Here is a 15891-nt window from a genome sequence, read left to right on the forward strand (position 1 = left end):
TTTTCTTAAAAGAGAGAAAGAAGAGGCCTGGCATTGACCTTGGACCCACTGTGTGCCAGGTTGTGTGTTCTCTGCTTTATATACATCACTATAATCTTCTCCCCTAATTTGTTTAACAGATATTGACCCGTGCAGTGACTCATGCTTGTAATCCCAGCACTTTGGGAGGCCAATGCAGGCAGATCACCTGAGGTCAGCAGTTCAAGACCAGCCTGGCCAACATAGCGAAACTCCATCTCTACTAAAAATACAAAAATTAGCTAGGCGTGGTGGCATGCACCTGTAATGCCAGCTGCTTGGGAGGCTAAGGCACGAGAATCACTTGAACCCGGGAGGTGGAGGTTGCAGTGAGCTGAGATCGCACCACCACACTCTAGCCTGGGTGACAGAGTGAGACTCCATCTCAAAAAAAAAAAAGAAAACAGATGTAGACAAATGAGCCTGGAAAAGAGAAGGGCCTTACCAAAGTCCCCATAGCCAGGAAGCAGCAGGCCTGGATTCAAACCCAAGCCTGTCTCACTCTAGAGCAAGCCTACACTTTTTCCCTGGCACCAGGGAGCCAGCCTGGTGATGAGTCAGCAGTACAGTCAGGCACCCAGTGAGCTGCCTTTTGTATTAGTGGCATGGTGTGCTGTTCTGGAGATATATCATACTTTAACACTTTCTCTATTGATGAGCATTTAGACTGTTGCTAAACTTCTGCTCTTACAAACATTTACTGCAGGGGTTTGTGTGTATGTTTTTATTTTCTAATTTTTTCTTTTTCAGACATGGTCTTACTGTCTCGCCCAGGCTGGAGTCCTGTGATACAGTTGTGGCTCACTGCAGCCTCAACCTCCTGGACTTAAGCAATCCTCCCACCTCAGCCTGCGGAGTAGCTGGGACCACAGGCATGTGCTACCACACCCAGCTACTTTTTTATTTTTTGTAGAGATGGGTTTTCACTATGTTGCCTGGGCTGTCTCAAATTCCTGGCTCAAGCAATCCTCCTGCCTCAGCCTCCCAAAGTGCTGAGATTATGCTACAGTTAATATCCTTATACACGTGACTGCATGTATATGTTAGTATTGTCAGTAGACTATCTCATTTGAAGTGCAGCTAGAATTGCTGGGTCGAAGGATATGTGCACTGGGAATTTTGAGAGCCATTGCCAAATGATCTGTTCATCTCTTTATTTTTTGTTTTTGAGACAGGGTCTCCCTCTGTCACCCAGGCTGGAGTACAGTGGCATGATCACAGCTCACTGCAGCCTCAGCTTCCCAGGCTCAAGCAATTCTCCCATCTCAGCCTCCCGAGTAGCTGGGACTACAGGCGTACGCCACCATGCCTGGCTAATTTTTGTATTTCTCGTAGAGACAGAGTTTCACCACGTTGCCTAGGCTGGGCTCAAGCAATCCTTCTACCTCAGCTTCCCAAAGTGCTGGGACTACAGGTGTGAACCACTACGCCTGGCCCTGTTCATCTCTTTCTCACTTCTGTTCATTTCTTTCAGTTATATGTTGAATGAATTATGGAACTCTAGTCATCTTCCAGGCACAGCTGTAGGCTGGAGATCCTGTAGTGAATAGGAAGAGCACTTACCCTTTGGGAGCAGATATTCTAGTGGGGCAGATGACATCAGATAAAGGATGCTTGGAAGAAAAGGAAATTGGGGGTGAGGATTGTGAAGACATTGCAAAGGATATAAAATTTCAGTTAGACAGGAGGAATAAATTCAAGAGGTCCAGTCCACAACATGGTAAGTATAGTTGGTAACAATGTATACTTGAAAATTGCTAAGAGAATAAATTTTCAATGTCCTCACCACAAAAATGATAAATATGTGAAATAATGCATATGTTAATTAGCTTGATTTAGCTATTGTACAATGCATACATATACAAAACATGTTGTACACCGTAAATGTATACAATTTTTATTTTTCAATTAAAAATAAAGTCAGGTGCCAGGCATAGTGGCTCACGCCTGTAATCCCAGCACTTTGGGAGGCCGAGGTGGGCTGATCACGAGGTCAGCAGATCGAGACCATCCTGGCTAACATGGTGAAGACTCATCTCCACTAAAAATACAAAAAATTAGCCGGGCGTGGTGGCGGGCACCTGTAGTCCCAGCTACTTGGGAAGCTGAGGTAGAAGAATGGCATGAACCTGGGAGGCAGAGCTTGCAGTGAGCCAAGATTGCGCCACTGCACTCCAGCCTGGGCAACAGAGCGAGACTCCGTCTCAAAAAAAAAAAAGTCAGCTTACAGGAATTGAGAGTGATAGAAGTCTTAGAGACTAACAGGTGGCCAGGGAAGGCCGCTTTGAGGGGGTGACATTTGATCAGAGGCCTGAGTACAGTTAAGGAAGGTCAGGAAATGAGCCATCTAAGGATGCTGAAGAATGGCCAATAAAGACCCCAAGGTGGGAGTGGGCCTGGCTGTCCAAGGATGGTCAAGGTGGCCAGAGTGACTGAAACAGAGCAAGGGAGGGAAAGAAGGGCAGGATTGTTTAGAGACGGAGCTCTAGGCAGGACCAGTTTACATAAAGTCTTATAGGCCATGGTAAGCATTTGGAATTTACTTCCAAATGTAACAAAGCCATTGAAGGGCGGCAAACAAGCACTGGCTTGTTCCAATGAATGTTTACAGAGACTTCTCCAGTGAACAACAAAAATTAAAGGTGATTGCCTGTAGGGATAAGGGTTATAGACAGATGTGGGTCAGGGCTATGGGGACTTAAAAAGCATTGTTGTTTCTTTTAACCACATAATTACTAGCTATGCGCAAAAATGTTCAATGCAAACAGTGCTGGTTGCTGTGAGGAGAATGGCCTGCAGGGGCGGAAGCAGGAGATGAGAGAGCTGGTGTCCTTGCCTGGGTGAGAGGGGATAGTGGTTCAGGAAGAGGATGGTGCTGATAGATGAGTTGAGAAGGGTCAGGAACTGGGATATGTTTTGAAGGTAGCGCCAAGGAATTACAAGTGGGGTGTGAGAGGAAGCATGAATCAGGGATGACTTAAAAGTCATCCCAGAGATATGTTGTACAACAGGGTGACTCTAATTCATAACAATGTGTTATATACTTGAAACTTACTAAAAGAATGTATTTTAAGTGTTCTCACACCACAAAAAAATAAGTACGTGAAATAATGCATGTGTAAATTAGCTTGATTTAGCCATTCCACAATGTGTACATATATTAAAACATCATATTATTTGCAGCATTAAAAAAAGTTCTAGAGGTTTTGGGCCTGGTCAACTGCCTGAAGACTGAGGCTATTTTTTTTTTTTTTTTTTTTTTTTTTTGGAGACGTGGCTCTGTCGCCCAGGCTTGAGTGCAGTGGTGTGATCTCGGCTCACTGCAAGCTCCGCCTCCCAGGTTCACGCCATTCTCCAGCCTCAGCCTCCCGAGTAGCTGGGACTACAGGCGCCCATCACCATGCCTGGCTAATTTTTTTGTATTTTTAGTAGAGTTGGGGTTTCACCATGTTATCCAGGATGGTCTCTATCTCCTGACCTCGTGATCCACTCACGTTGGCCTCCCAAAGTGCTGGGATTACAGATGTGAGCCACCACGCCTGGCCTAAGACTGAGGCTTTTTACTGGAATGAGGAAGAGTACTTTTGATGGGAAATCAGCAAGTTTTGAAATTCTTAACTTTGAGATGCACGATGGTCATCAAATAAGTGGTCAGAGTTAGAGGAAAAAGACGGGATTTGGAGATAAAGATTTTTTCTGACTTTTCATTACAGAATTTAGTTTAATTAATTTATTTTGAGACAAAGTCTTGCTCTGTCACCCAGGCTGGAATGCAGTGGCACAGTCTTGGCTCCCTGCAACCTCCACCTCCCAAGCTCAAGCAATCCTTCTGCCTCAGCCTCCCAAGCAGCTGGGACCACACATGCTCTAGCATACCTGGCTAATTTTTTAGAGACGAGGGTTCACTATGCTGCCTAGGCTGGTCTCGAACTCCTGGGCTCAAGCAATCCACCCCCCTCAGCCTCCCAAAAGCTGGGATTACAGTCACTACAGAATTTTAAAAACACACAAAGAGACTACGTACCCATCGCCCAATATTGACAGTCATCTGCATTTTTCTTGTCTTACGGCTTCTATTTTTCCCTCCCACATATAAGCACACTTCCCGCCACCCCCCTGGAGTTTTGTTTTAAGAAAATCACAGATAACCTGTCATTTTGTTAATAACTATACAAGTATGCTGAATTTTCGAGCTGCCTATGTATAGATGATATTTAAAGCTGTGATTTGCTGAGATCATCTAGGCTGAGAGGTTGAAGACAGCAGGGACTAGGCCTGAGCCTCCCTCATGTAGGAGCCAGGATCCTGGAGAGGGGCCGAGATGGAGCCAGGAGTGTCAGGAGAAGGGATGACCTGGCGCCATGGGAGCAAAGGGTTCCAAAGAGAAGATAATGGACTAAGGAGCAGAGACACGGGGCAGCAGCTGGAAGCGGATGTGGGGTCCACCATGGAAAAGACATGGCTTTTGATCCCCCATCTAACTGTGTTATGGAACCTTCTCAGTATCTATAAGGAAAAACATATAAGTACTCATTTTTCTTTATCTTTTTTTTTTGTGTGTGAACTATAACTTAAGTGTGGTAAAGTATATAAAGGGCACAGATCTTAAGTGTACCGGGCAATGAATTTTTACAAATTTATGCATCCATGTAACTGCTAATCAGAGAACATTTCCAGCACCCAGACATCTTGCTTGTGCTCTTTCCCTGTCAATTCCCCCGCTCCAGAAGCAACCACCCATCTGATGCCTTTCAAAAACAGGCACAGAGATTCTTTGTGTCTGTTTTTGAACTTCATGCGAATGAAATCTTACAGCATGTCTTCCGTGTGTCTGGCATCTTTAGCTCTTTATGTCTGGGAAAGTCTTTTATGTCATTCTATGTAGCAGGAGTTTGTTGTGTAAGAAGCAACTTTATAGCCGGGCTTGGTGGCTCACATCTGTAATCCCAGCACTTTGGGAGGCAGAGGCAGGCAGAGCACGTGAGGCTAGGAGTTCGAGACCATCCTGGCCAACATAATGAAACCCCATCTCTACTAAAAATACAAAAAGTTAGCTGGGCGTGGTGGAGGTGCACACCTGTAATCCCAGCTACACTCGGGAGGCCGAGGCACGAGAATTGCTGGAAGCTGAGAGGCAGAGGTTGCAGTGAGCCAAGATCACGCCACTGCACTCCAGCCTGGGTGACAGAGTGACAGATATTTTGCGGTTTGGTGAATAGTGAACTTTAAGGAAAATGGAGAATCTAAAATGCTTCTGAAAGTTCCAGTGGGATGTTTATAAGGTGGGAGGAATTATAGCATGTTTATGTGCAGATGGGAATGATAGAGGGAAAAGAGACAAGGAGACTTTGGAGCTGAGTTTTTTGAGGAGGTGTGGACAGGGTACAAGTGGAGAGAGGGTTGGACTTGACTTGAAGAAGGGCCAGCTCATCCTGGAAAAAGACAGGAAAGTTTTATCATTTGACACCCCCTCCAAATTATACAAAGCACTCTCCTGGCTTGTATATGTTAGCAGCTCTTCCACACAACCTAAAAGCTTAAAGCCTGCCTTTGGACTGCCAGTCTGGCATTGATGATGATGATACAGCTTCCTTTATGGACCGTAATAAATAACTGGGCTGGGCGTGGTGGCTCCTGCCTGTAATCCCAGCACTTTGGGAGGCCAAGGCGGGAAGATCGCTTGAGCCCAGGAGTGCGAGACCACCGTGGGCAACCTAATGAGACCCCCATCTCTACAAAAAAGAACTGAAAACATGTTAGTGATATTTATTTTTATTCTAAGCGGATGGGGCAAGAAGGAGGGGAGAGCAGCAGGCAGTTTGGGAAGGAAGAGGAGCCTAGTGGCCTGAGCAGCCAGGACAGGGAAGAGAAGGGGAGACCAGAAGACCAGAGAGTCTTGCAGAGTTGAGCTTCCAGAGCCCCCCGGCTTGCAGAGGCTCGTGGGCATACTGACACAATGGAATACTACTGTGTAATGAAAAGGACGAGCAGCGTGGCTGAATCTCACCACCATCCTGCAGAGCCCAAGACACAGATACACACCAGGGCGTGCAGCAGGGTTCCTTCCAAAGTTCAAAGTCGAATGAAAGGAATCAAGATAGGTCAGGATGGTGGTTCCTGGGATGAAGGGGGCTGTTGGCTGGGAGGGAAATGAGAGCTTTAGGGGGCTAAACACTTCTAGCTTGATCTGAGTGATGGCTACTCAGGTGAATGTATTTAAAAAAACATATTGAGATTACATTTACAATTTCTGTACTTTACTGTATGTTAAAATGTATGTCAGTTAAAGAGAAAAAGAGGGCCAAGCATGGTGGCGCACACCTGTAGTCCCAGCTGCTTGGGAGGCTGAGGTGGGAGGATCACTTGAGTGCAGGAATTCAAGGCTGCAGTGAGCTACAGTTGTACCACTGTACTCCACCCTGGGTGACAGAGCAAGACTCTATCTCTTAAAAAAAAAAAAAAAAAAAAAAAGCAGCTGGACTCAGAGCTAGACTTTGACAGGAGGGCAGTGGGAGGTAATGGGAAGGGTGTGGGTGTTAGAAAGGTCCTCAGGGGCAGTTGGGGGATTCATGAAGGGGAAAGGCCCGTGACTGGCTGTTTGACCCTAGGAAAGCCCCTGCCCCTCTCTGGACCTCCTTTCTCCCACCCAGTCCTCACAGGAGTGCAGACAGAACAGAAATAGGAGAGGGAAGGAGCCAAAATCACCATGAGACTGAGCCTCTGGAGGACAGAGCCCTCTGATTCATGTTTGCAGCCCAGCTCCTGGCTCAGGGCCTTCAGGAAGTGTTGATTTGGTGAGGGGGGTGCAAAACCTGCCAAAAGTGGGGGCATCCAGGCCTGATCCCCACAGTGGAGAATGAGGGCAGGTGGCCCAGGGCAGATCCAAGATAATTCAGAACACAGGATCTCGTGTATGTTCTCCTGGGTTCTTAGTCAAAAATCCCTTCTCACTGGTTCTGACCTTGCCTCAGCTGAAACCAACATAGGATGACTTCAGGCCATCCCAGGCATTCAGAGGGTTCGTTTAATGACATTCACTGAGGCCCTGTCTACGCCAGGCCCTTGGTGTTGAAGACATCGTGAACAAAAATGAAAATAGAATGTGGTGATCTCCTGAGTGTCTGAATGGGCCAGGTGGCTAAGTGCTGGGGCTCTGGGGCCAGGCTGCCTGGGTCATAGCCTGGCTCCAAACTGCTTTGCTGTGGCTTTGGGCAGTTACCTCATCTGTAAAATGGGACCAACAGTGCCTACCTTGCCTCCTTTTGTGAGATCACTTATTAAAAGGGCTTAGCATGGTGCTTGACCCATTATTATTATTATTACTATTATTATTATCACTTGAGACAGGGTCTCACTTTGTCACCCAGGCTGGAGTGCAGTGGCACGATCACAGCTCACTGCAGCCTTGACTTCCCAGCCTCCTCAAGTGATCCTCCCACCTTACCTTCCCAAGTAGCTGGGACCACAGGTGTGTGCCCCCACACTGGCCAATTTGTTGTTGTTTGAGATGGAGTCTTGCTCTGTTACCCAGACTGGAGTGCAGTAGCACGAGCTCGGCTCACAGCAAACACCGCCTCCTGGGTTCAAGTGAATCTCCTGCCTCAGACTCCCAAGTAGCTGGGATTACAGTCACGCACCACCACGCCCAGCTAATTTTTGTATTTTCAGTATAGACAGGGTTGCACCATTTTGGCCAGGCTGGTCTCCAACTCCTGGCCTCATGTAGATCTGCCCACCTCGGCCTCCCAAAGTGCTGGAATTATAGGCGTGAGCCACCACGCCTGGCCAGACCTAATGTTATTATTGTGATAGGGATAGGTTTATGAGGCTATAGGAGTGTCAGACCGGGCCTCCTGAGGAGGGGACATATTAGCTGAGGCCTAAAGGAGGCATAGGAAGGAGTTTGCCAGCTACAAGGGAGTGGAGGCAAGGAAAGAGAGGGCCCAGAAGAGTGAGTTTGGCAGGGGCTTTGGCAACACTGCCAGGAGGGCTTCTTGCAGGGGAAGGGTGTCAGCACTATCTGGAGGTCTCATCCAGTTCCTTTCCTGAGTCCCTGCCTTTACTCCCCAGGTGGGCTGGCCTCCAGAGGAAGGGCAGTTCGTGGCGGAGGCTCCAATTTAGCTCTCAGGGATGAAGGGGCGAGGCTGGCTGTGGACTTTAAGGGAAATCCAAAGATAGCTCAGCAGAAAAGGATGACTCGCAGCCTGATCTTCCCCTCAAGAGGAGGGAAGCAAGAATGAATCAGCCCCTCAAGCTGGAATGAAGTTGCGGCGGGAAGTCAGTCCTGGGTTTGTGGCCCAAGGCCACTCTGCCTCTGACTCACCTTGGCAGTGGGGCGGGATGGGTGTGAATCTGGGCTCTGCAGCCTGGATTCCTAGCTTCCGGCTGGGGGCCTGAGGGGAGGCCTGGCTCCTCTTGAAACCTCAGTTTCTGTATCTATGCAGTGGGGTAAGGAGGGTCAGGAGAATGGTTATGGTGACTTACAAACAGAGCAGGGCACACAGTAGGGCCTCTGGAAGTGCCAGCCCCCTCCTTTGCCCCCTTCCCTTTCACATCCTCTGTTCAGCGGATGTGAAATGGGTATGTGGGTGGTTTGGGGAAGTTTGGGGCTTCTGTTAGTCTCTTGATGGGTAAGTTGTCAGCTAGATTCTGGTAAGGCATGAATAGAGGGAGAAAAGCAACAAAAGATCAGAAAAAGGGCAGCCGCACATTGTGTGTGAAAATCAAAAACAATAATAATGATTCTTGGCTAGGGACAGTGGCTCATGCTTATAATCCCAGCATTTTGGGAGGCCGAGGTGGGCAGATTGCTTGAGCCCAGGAGTTCAAGACCAGCCTCTGCAACATAGTGAAACCCCATCTCTACTAAAAATACAAAAATTAGCCAGGCATGGTGGCAGGTGCCTGTAATCCCAGCTACTTAGGGGTAAGGCAGGAGAATCGCTTGAACTCAGGAGGCAGAGGTTGAAGTGAACCGAGATTGTGCCATTGCACTGGAGCCTGGGTGACAGAGCGAGACTCCATCTCAAAAAAAAAAAAAAAAAAAAAAAAGATTCTTTCTCACATATTTGGTTCCTACTAAATGCCTCTGGGCTACTCCATGTTTTAATCTTCACAGCAGTCCCATGGGGAGACAGTCCCATTTTACAGGTGAGGTAAACTGTTCAGAGGTGAAGCCACTTACCCCAGGTCACACAGCCAGTGGATAGCAGAATCAGGATTTAGAACCTGATCTGTCTGAGTTCAAAGCCATTGCTCTTTGCCTCAGATCTGGGCAGGGGTTTGCTGAGGACTGCCCAGCCTACAGACCTGAGAGGGCACTTAGAGGAGGAGGCCTCTGAGACAGGTTCAAACAGGGCAGCAGTCTTCCACTGGATGGTCTGCCAGTGAGGAGTGTAGATATGTTTAGAGAGAAATGGCAACTTCTGGCTTTAACATTTATTACAAAGATCAGAGCAGAGGCTGGTGAGTTACACTTCTTCCTCCCCACCAAGTGCTCTCTGCAGCTCTGGAAAAATGGTGTCCTCTTTGTTGTCCCGCCAGGGGGCGCCACCTCCTACCCGCCCCAGCCTCATACCTAGTTCTTCAGCTCGGCCAGCGGTAACTGAAGCCTCCCAGAATCCTGGATCCGGGCCCCTAGTACCCTCTTCCCCAGGGACCCAGGAGTCCGGCCTCCAGGCGCCTCCACTTGTGACTGAGCTGGAGGTCGTCCATAGCAGCATAGTGATTTTGATAAGGGTATGCAGAGTAGGGGTGACCATGTTCCCACCTGGGGCCTCAGGTGGGCCAAGGCCTCCCCACTTTAGCCAGCGTCCTCTCCAGCAGCCATCACAAGCCAACCCACTCCAAGGCGGGGCCCCCTTTGGTCCTTGCACTTGAGGTGCTTTGTTCGGGGCCGGGGCAGGAGTGGCAGAGACGACGTACATCACCTCAGTCCTGGGGAAAGTAGCCTGGTTCCTCCGTGGGTCCTGGAGAGACGGAGAGACTGATGGAGAGGCAGGTCAGGAAGAGGGAGAGGGAGAGTGAGAGTGGGACACACCGAGGTGCAGACAGAACCTGCTGAGCAGAGGTGGGAGGCAGGGGGTAGGTGTTTCTGGGCCCCGAGGCCAGGGTGCAGGAGGGCATTCAGACAGACACATTGAATGGACAGAGCCAGAGAATATGCCCAGGACAGGCAGAGAGAGAGAGAGAGAGAGAGACCAAGCAAAGAGGGAGAAGGGCATCAAGGGTCAGTGAAGGGGAGAGGGAACACCATCTTCCTTCACTGCCAATCCAGCCCTGAACTGAGTCCTTTCCTCCAGACAGTGCCAGAGCTGACGAGAAAAGGTGGCCGTGTCTCCCAGCCATCCCCTGCCCCCTTGGCCACAGAGGGTGCTGGCCACAGGAACCCTTCCTCCGGGATGCCTTCCTGCCCAAGTCCCAGCCCCCTCACCAGCTACGTGGACTGCTGGCTGGGTTCTGGAAGCTGCCTCGGCCCCAGGGCAGTGCTAAGCAGCTCAGTCAGGGTGTCCAGCTTCCCCGCCAGCGTGTCAATCTGCTTCTCTAGGGCCCGGTGTGAGCTGCTCAGATTCTGCTGCAGGTCATACAGGATCATGTGCATCTGGACGGGAGGAGAGGATCAGAGGTGTCAGGGGGGTGGGGTCGACCCCTGCCTGCTCCATAGCGTAAGGCAGTGGAACCAATACTGACTACATCCTTGTGGTCCTCTGAGGATTATCCTCAATAATAACTGTTACCATGTACCACTTCCCAGCTACCTGCCCAGGTGTTTCCCTGTATGGTTTAAAATCCTCCTAAAAGCCACTGGGAATGGGAATCCTGTTCCCATCTTATAGCTGAGGAAACAGGCATGGAACCGTTAAATGACATGCCCAAAGCAGCTCCTGAAGTAAGACCTAGAACATAGTAGGTGCTCATTAAATATTTATAGCATGGATAGTGCCTGACTTCCAAATCCACATAGTCTTTTACTACACTCTCTGTCTAGGATTCACAGCTTGCTTGATCCCTGAGGGTTTGTGGGTTTTCTGTGGAAATTCTTGAATTCTGTGTTTTTGGCTTGATAACCTTCAGAAATTACCGCCTGCCAATTCCTGCCGATCTGGGCCACCGCCTCCTCACTGAGACCTGCCATGCGGTTTTGGGGCCTGCATCTGTGACCGTGCTTACCATGGCATTGGTGCCAGGGGCCACTGTTTGAACTGACATGGGCTAACGAGAAAAAGCAAAGGCCACCGGATAAGCAGAAGATGCTGTGAGCCAGGCCAAGGGGGTGTTGTGACATCACTGTCCCTGAGCACCGGCAAAATCAAGTGGTCTCAGCAGAAGGGGGCGGGTAGCTGAGTCACGCCTTGGCCAGGCAAACTTGCATGGAAGTCCCTGTGGCCCTGAGCACCCCTCCACAAGAGCAGCAGAGATTGAGTTTTACGGAAACAATGTCACCTGTGTCCTTTCAGTGTTGTTCATTTTAATTGCATTGGTTTTGCCATCTATGGGCTTGGTTTGTAAATTTGCTTTGGTTTTATGGTATGAGTTGTAGTTGGAAGGAATTTTATATCCGTCCACATGTAAGTAACTTAACAATAAAAATAATTTGAAACCAAACACTGGGGTTCTTTGTGCAATTTTTTTTTTTTTTTTCAGTTTGTAAGGGATCTGTTCCTTGCATGAATGTAAGAAGCTCTGTGTTGCATCATTCATTCCTTCCTTCCTTCCTTCATTCAACCACAGACCTTTACTGACAGCCTGTGTGTGCCAGGCTCCTGCCAAATTTCCCTGTTCTAGAGCCAGATTTCCCTCCCTGTGGCCCCAACTTCCCCCTTCTTCGAGACATCCTCCCATGGGATCCTAGTACCTTGGAGATGTCCACCATGGAGTTCACTTGTTCCTGGAGCTTCCGGTGTTTTAGCCGCACCTGGCGGAACCTGTGGGAAGAAGTGGGGAGTCAATTTTACAAGCCTGGTCCCTGAATGTGGCTGTAGCTCAGGGGTGGAATGAAGGGAGGAGAGGCACATGAAGCAACAAAACAAAGACAAAACGTTGTCAAAGAGCTGAAAGAGTGGGAGGGGATGACTGCACCGCACATCCCCATGAGCCCCTATCCCCAGTAGAAACCCAGGTACCCAGGTCCACAGACACGCCAAGATATGCAGACAAACCAGCACAGACACACAGAGTCATGCATGGTCAGATCCAGGTGGACAAGCTGTTGAGTGAGACCACACCTGGGTGTCCTGACCTGGACGGGCATGGACACGCACACACACAAGCCGTGCAGAGAGGTGACTTGGACATGGGTGCACATGGACACATGTGCATACAAAGCGCCCTCACGCGTTGATGGCAGCCAGCAGCCTGCGCTGATGCCTGCGGGCAGCTCGAGACTCCTTCCTGCGAGTATGTTTGTAGAACATCCAGGCTTCTTGTAGCACTCGGGCAGCGGACTCCTTCATCTGGGGGTGGGTGGCACAGTGTCCATGGAGATAGACCCTTACGGTCCTGGGAAGGCAGGGCTCGGGCTGGGACTCGGGTCCTAGGGGAAGCGGGGGAGCTTGGACTCCTGCCTCTTGAAAGAGGGGTGTGCCATGGGGGCCATATGCCCATCCTCACCTCTTTGGTATACTGGATATCCATCATGAAATTGTGCACGTGCTTTTCTGCCTTGTTAAACTCCAGCTTCCGGGCCACCACGGCCACCAGCAGGGCTGTGCAGCAGACCCCCTGTGGGCACAACAGGTACTGTGGCATGAGGCTGTGCCACCGACTCCCTCCTTGAACCCTCCCAACAGCCACAGAAGGCAAGCACAATATCCCCAGTTGACAGACAAGCAAACAGGCTCAGAGAGGAGAGCCAAGGTCCCAGCTCAGAATGGGGGAGCTAGAATCATAAATCGCCTATGTACGAGCCCATATTTGATGTGTAGTATTCACACTCGCAGGATGGCCTCTTGCATTAGGGGTATGATTGGAGGAGCAAGAGGAAGGCTGGGTTCTGAGCCAGGGGCAGGCCTCTGGGTCCTCACTGCTGACATGGTCGGCCACTGCATTGTGGAGGGTGTCCCTCCTTCTCCCACCTCCACAGCCTCTTCCTAACTCCAGCCCTGTCCTCTCTCTCCTGGACCATCTCCAGCCTCCCACTCATCCTCCCCTAACCCCCTTGGCCCCCTCTAATCTCCTAGGCTTCCACTGCCCTGAACTTCTCAGCCTGGCTACCAAGGCCTTCCAAGGTCTACGCCTCTCACTCAGACAACTCAGCCCTGGCTCCATTCTGCCTGCCCTCCCTGAGCACCTTCCTCCGAACACTCATTCTCCTCCCTTCCTTCTCCCAATGCTCCTGGCCCTTCATGGCCTTGCCGATTCCTGACTGCTTGTGGCACCTGCTCACCTGTCCCCTAGTTAGAATGAATCGTCCTAGGAAGCATCCCCCACCCTATAGTTTCAGCTCTTGATCACCCAGAACAACTTCCAGTCACAAATACTGGCTCCAGGGGACTGCCTGGGTTCCAATCCCAGCTCTGAGCCAATTATTTAATCTCTCAGTATTTCAGTGTCTCATCTGTGAAATGGGCATGGCCTCAACAGGGTTACTCGGTGGATTTCATGAGTTACCCCTGGCAAGTGTTTAGGGCAGAGACTGGCACAGAGTATGTGCTCAGTAAAAGTAAGCTATTATGGGCCGGGCGCGGTGGCTCACGCCTGTAATCCCAGCACTTTGGGAGGCCCAGGTGGGTGGATCACGAGGTCAGGAGATCGAAACCATCCTGGCTAACATGGTGAAACCCCGTCTCTACTAAAAACACAACAAATTAGCCAGGTGTGGTGGCGGGCGCCTGTAATCCCAGCTACTCAGGAGGCTGAGGCAGGAGAATAGCATGAACCCGGGAGGCCGAGCTGAGAGTGAGCCGAGATGGTGCTACTGCACTCCAGCCAGGGTGACAGAGCGAGACTCCGTCTCAAAAAAAAAGTAAGCTATTATGGCTCAACTGTGCCATGGAACCTTTCTGCCAGGAGCAGGCTGTGAGCTCAAGTGCTCATCGCCCTATCTCTCTAGGTTTCAGTTTCTCCTTTTGTCAAGTGAAGGAGGAGGTCCTGAACGGCACTGCAGTTCCCTAACTGAGTCTCTGCCCCTCTTCCCTTGCTCTAAAGACTCACCACTGGGGGAGTGAAGGTCACCACATCCTTCACCTGTGCACCCAGGGACTGGGGGGATGGATATGTCTTTCCTGGGTCCACATCTGGGCTAGGTGCTGGTGGCTTAGATCCCCGTGGGTGAAGGAAACCCAATCTTGTAGGGAGGTGAAGGCCAAGGCATTAGGTGCTGGTCTCTAGAGGGTGCCAGGGCTGGGTGGGAGGACCTGAGTGACTGGGTCTACGGAGGGAAGGAGGTGGATGTTGGGGTTCAGGAAAAGGCTGACTCAGGCTGCAGAGCCTCTGTCTCATCCTCGAGGGCACAGGAGCTGGTGGGGAGGTGGCTGGATGCCTGGGCGCCCCCAGACCTGCTTACCGAGCACCTCCTGTGGGCTGGGTACTGTTGGAAGCGCTTTCCATAGTTGAACCCATTTAATCATCTCAGCAAGCCCATGAGGAGCATGCTAGCATCAGCATCCCCGTTTTATAGGGGAGGAAAGTGAGGCCCAGAGAGATCACGTGGCTCGCCTGAGCTCCCCAGCCAGGAAGTGGCAGCCGCAGGATTTGGACCCAGGTAGCCTGGCCCCACAGGCATGCACTTGATAACTGGACTCTACACCCTTGGTGGAGGCTGGGAGACAATTTCTGGGTTCTGAAAGAAAATGGGGCTGGGAAGTCAGGAGCCTGGGTCCCTGAGGAGGATAAGGGCTGGGCCCTAGGTTCTAGAGTGAGCAAGGCCTCAGGGACTGGATTCCTAGGTCTGATTTTTTATTTTTATTTTTTAAGAGACAGGGTCTCACTCCATCACCCAGGCTGGAATGCAATGGTACAATCATAGCTCACTGGAACGTCAAACTCAGGCTCAAGTGATCCTCCCACCTTGGTCTCCCAAAATACTGGGATTACCGGTGAGTATCTTGGTCTTGAAGAGAGAATGGGGCTATGGGCGCCCCAGACACTCAAGTTTCTCAGGAGCTGTCCCTGAGAGCCTGTGTTGCCTCCATGGCTTCCTGGGGCCAGAGGATGACCAGTTTGGGATGAGGATCAGGTCCCCAAGGGGGCCGTACTCACCATGACTCCAGTGCACAGGCAGACGATCTTGCCCCACATGGTGCCCGGCACCACATCACCATAGCCGATGGTCAGGAATGTGATGGGGATCAGCCAAAGTGTGTCTGAAAGGTGCCCGGTGGCATTCACAGCCTGCCTATGGGGAAGGGTGGGTTAGTTCTAAAACCCCACCATGGAGGTTTCCATGATATTCAGTCCCCTTCCCTCTATGCCCTCCCCTCCCCTACCCTCAACTCCCCTCCCCTCCCCTCCCAGTATACACCTATAGTCCTAAGAATCAGCTGGACAAAAAGCCATTAAGTTCTGAGCTTTGGAAAGGCTGCATGGCCTCCTCTCTGCTGTGTGACCTGGGCGAGTTGCTTAGCCACTCTGGGATCTGAGACTGGATCTGGACAATCCCAATGCCGGTATGGTCTCAGCTAGGCTACCTGGGCTGCTGTGGCATTCAGAGCACGTGGTTGAGGGTGGAGAGTCAAGAGGGGGCCAAAACCCGGTCAGACCCTGACTGGCGGCTGCATCCACCCAGAGGAAGGGGTATATTTTTCTAATTTCCACAAAGATGCTGTGTGGTCCAGAAGGGGCCCTATCAGGATCAAAAAGGACTGTAAAAAGGCTTGGTGGGACTCTGCCTTCCTTTCCCCTCACTTCACAGAAGGAGACTTTTTTTTTTTTTTT

General features: G+C 50.5%; 1 protein-coding gene across 1 annotated transcript in view; it reads right to left on the reverse strand.

The window, feature by feature from the left end:
- Window positions 1-9441: 9441 nt before the first annotated feature.
- KCNN4 (potassium channel, calcium activated intermediate/small conductance subfamily N alpha, member 4) overlaps window positions 9442-15891 on the reverse strand; it is a 36156-nt gene continuing 29706 nt past the window's right edge. Inside the window, exons 4-9 of the mRNA XM_011997715.1 lie at window positions 15217-15352; window positions 12628-12738; window positions 12352-12470; window positions 11873-11942; window positions 10451-10618; window positions 9442-9986 (exon numbers count right to left, since the gene is read on the reverse strand). Of these exons, the coding sequence (XP_011853105.1) occupies window positions 10454-10618; window positions 11873-11942; window positions 12352-12470; window positions 12628-12738; window positions 15217-15352 (601 nt within the window). The 3' untranslated portion in view covers window positions 9442-9986; window positions 10451-10453. The remainder of the gene's footprint in view (window positions 9987-10450; window positions 10619-11872; window positions 11943-12351; window positions 12471-12627; window positions 12739-15216; window positions 15353-15891) is intronic.

Source organism: Mandrillus leucophaeus, unplaced genomic scaffold, assembly GCF_000951045.1.
Source record: "Mandrillus leucophaeus isolate KB7577 unplaced genomic scaffold, Mleu.le_1.0 Scaffold546, whole genome shotgun sequence".
Lineage (NCBI taxonomy): Eukaryota > Metazoa > Chordata > Mammalia > Primates > Cercopithecidae > Mandrillus > Mandrillus leucophaeus.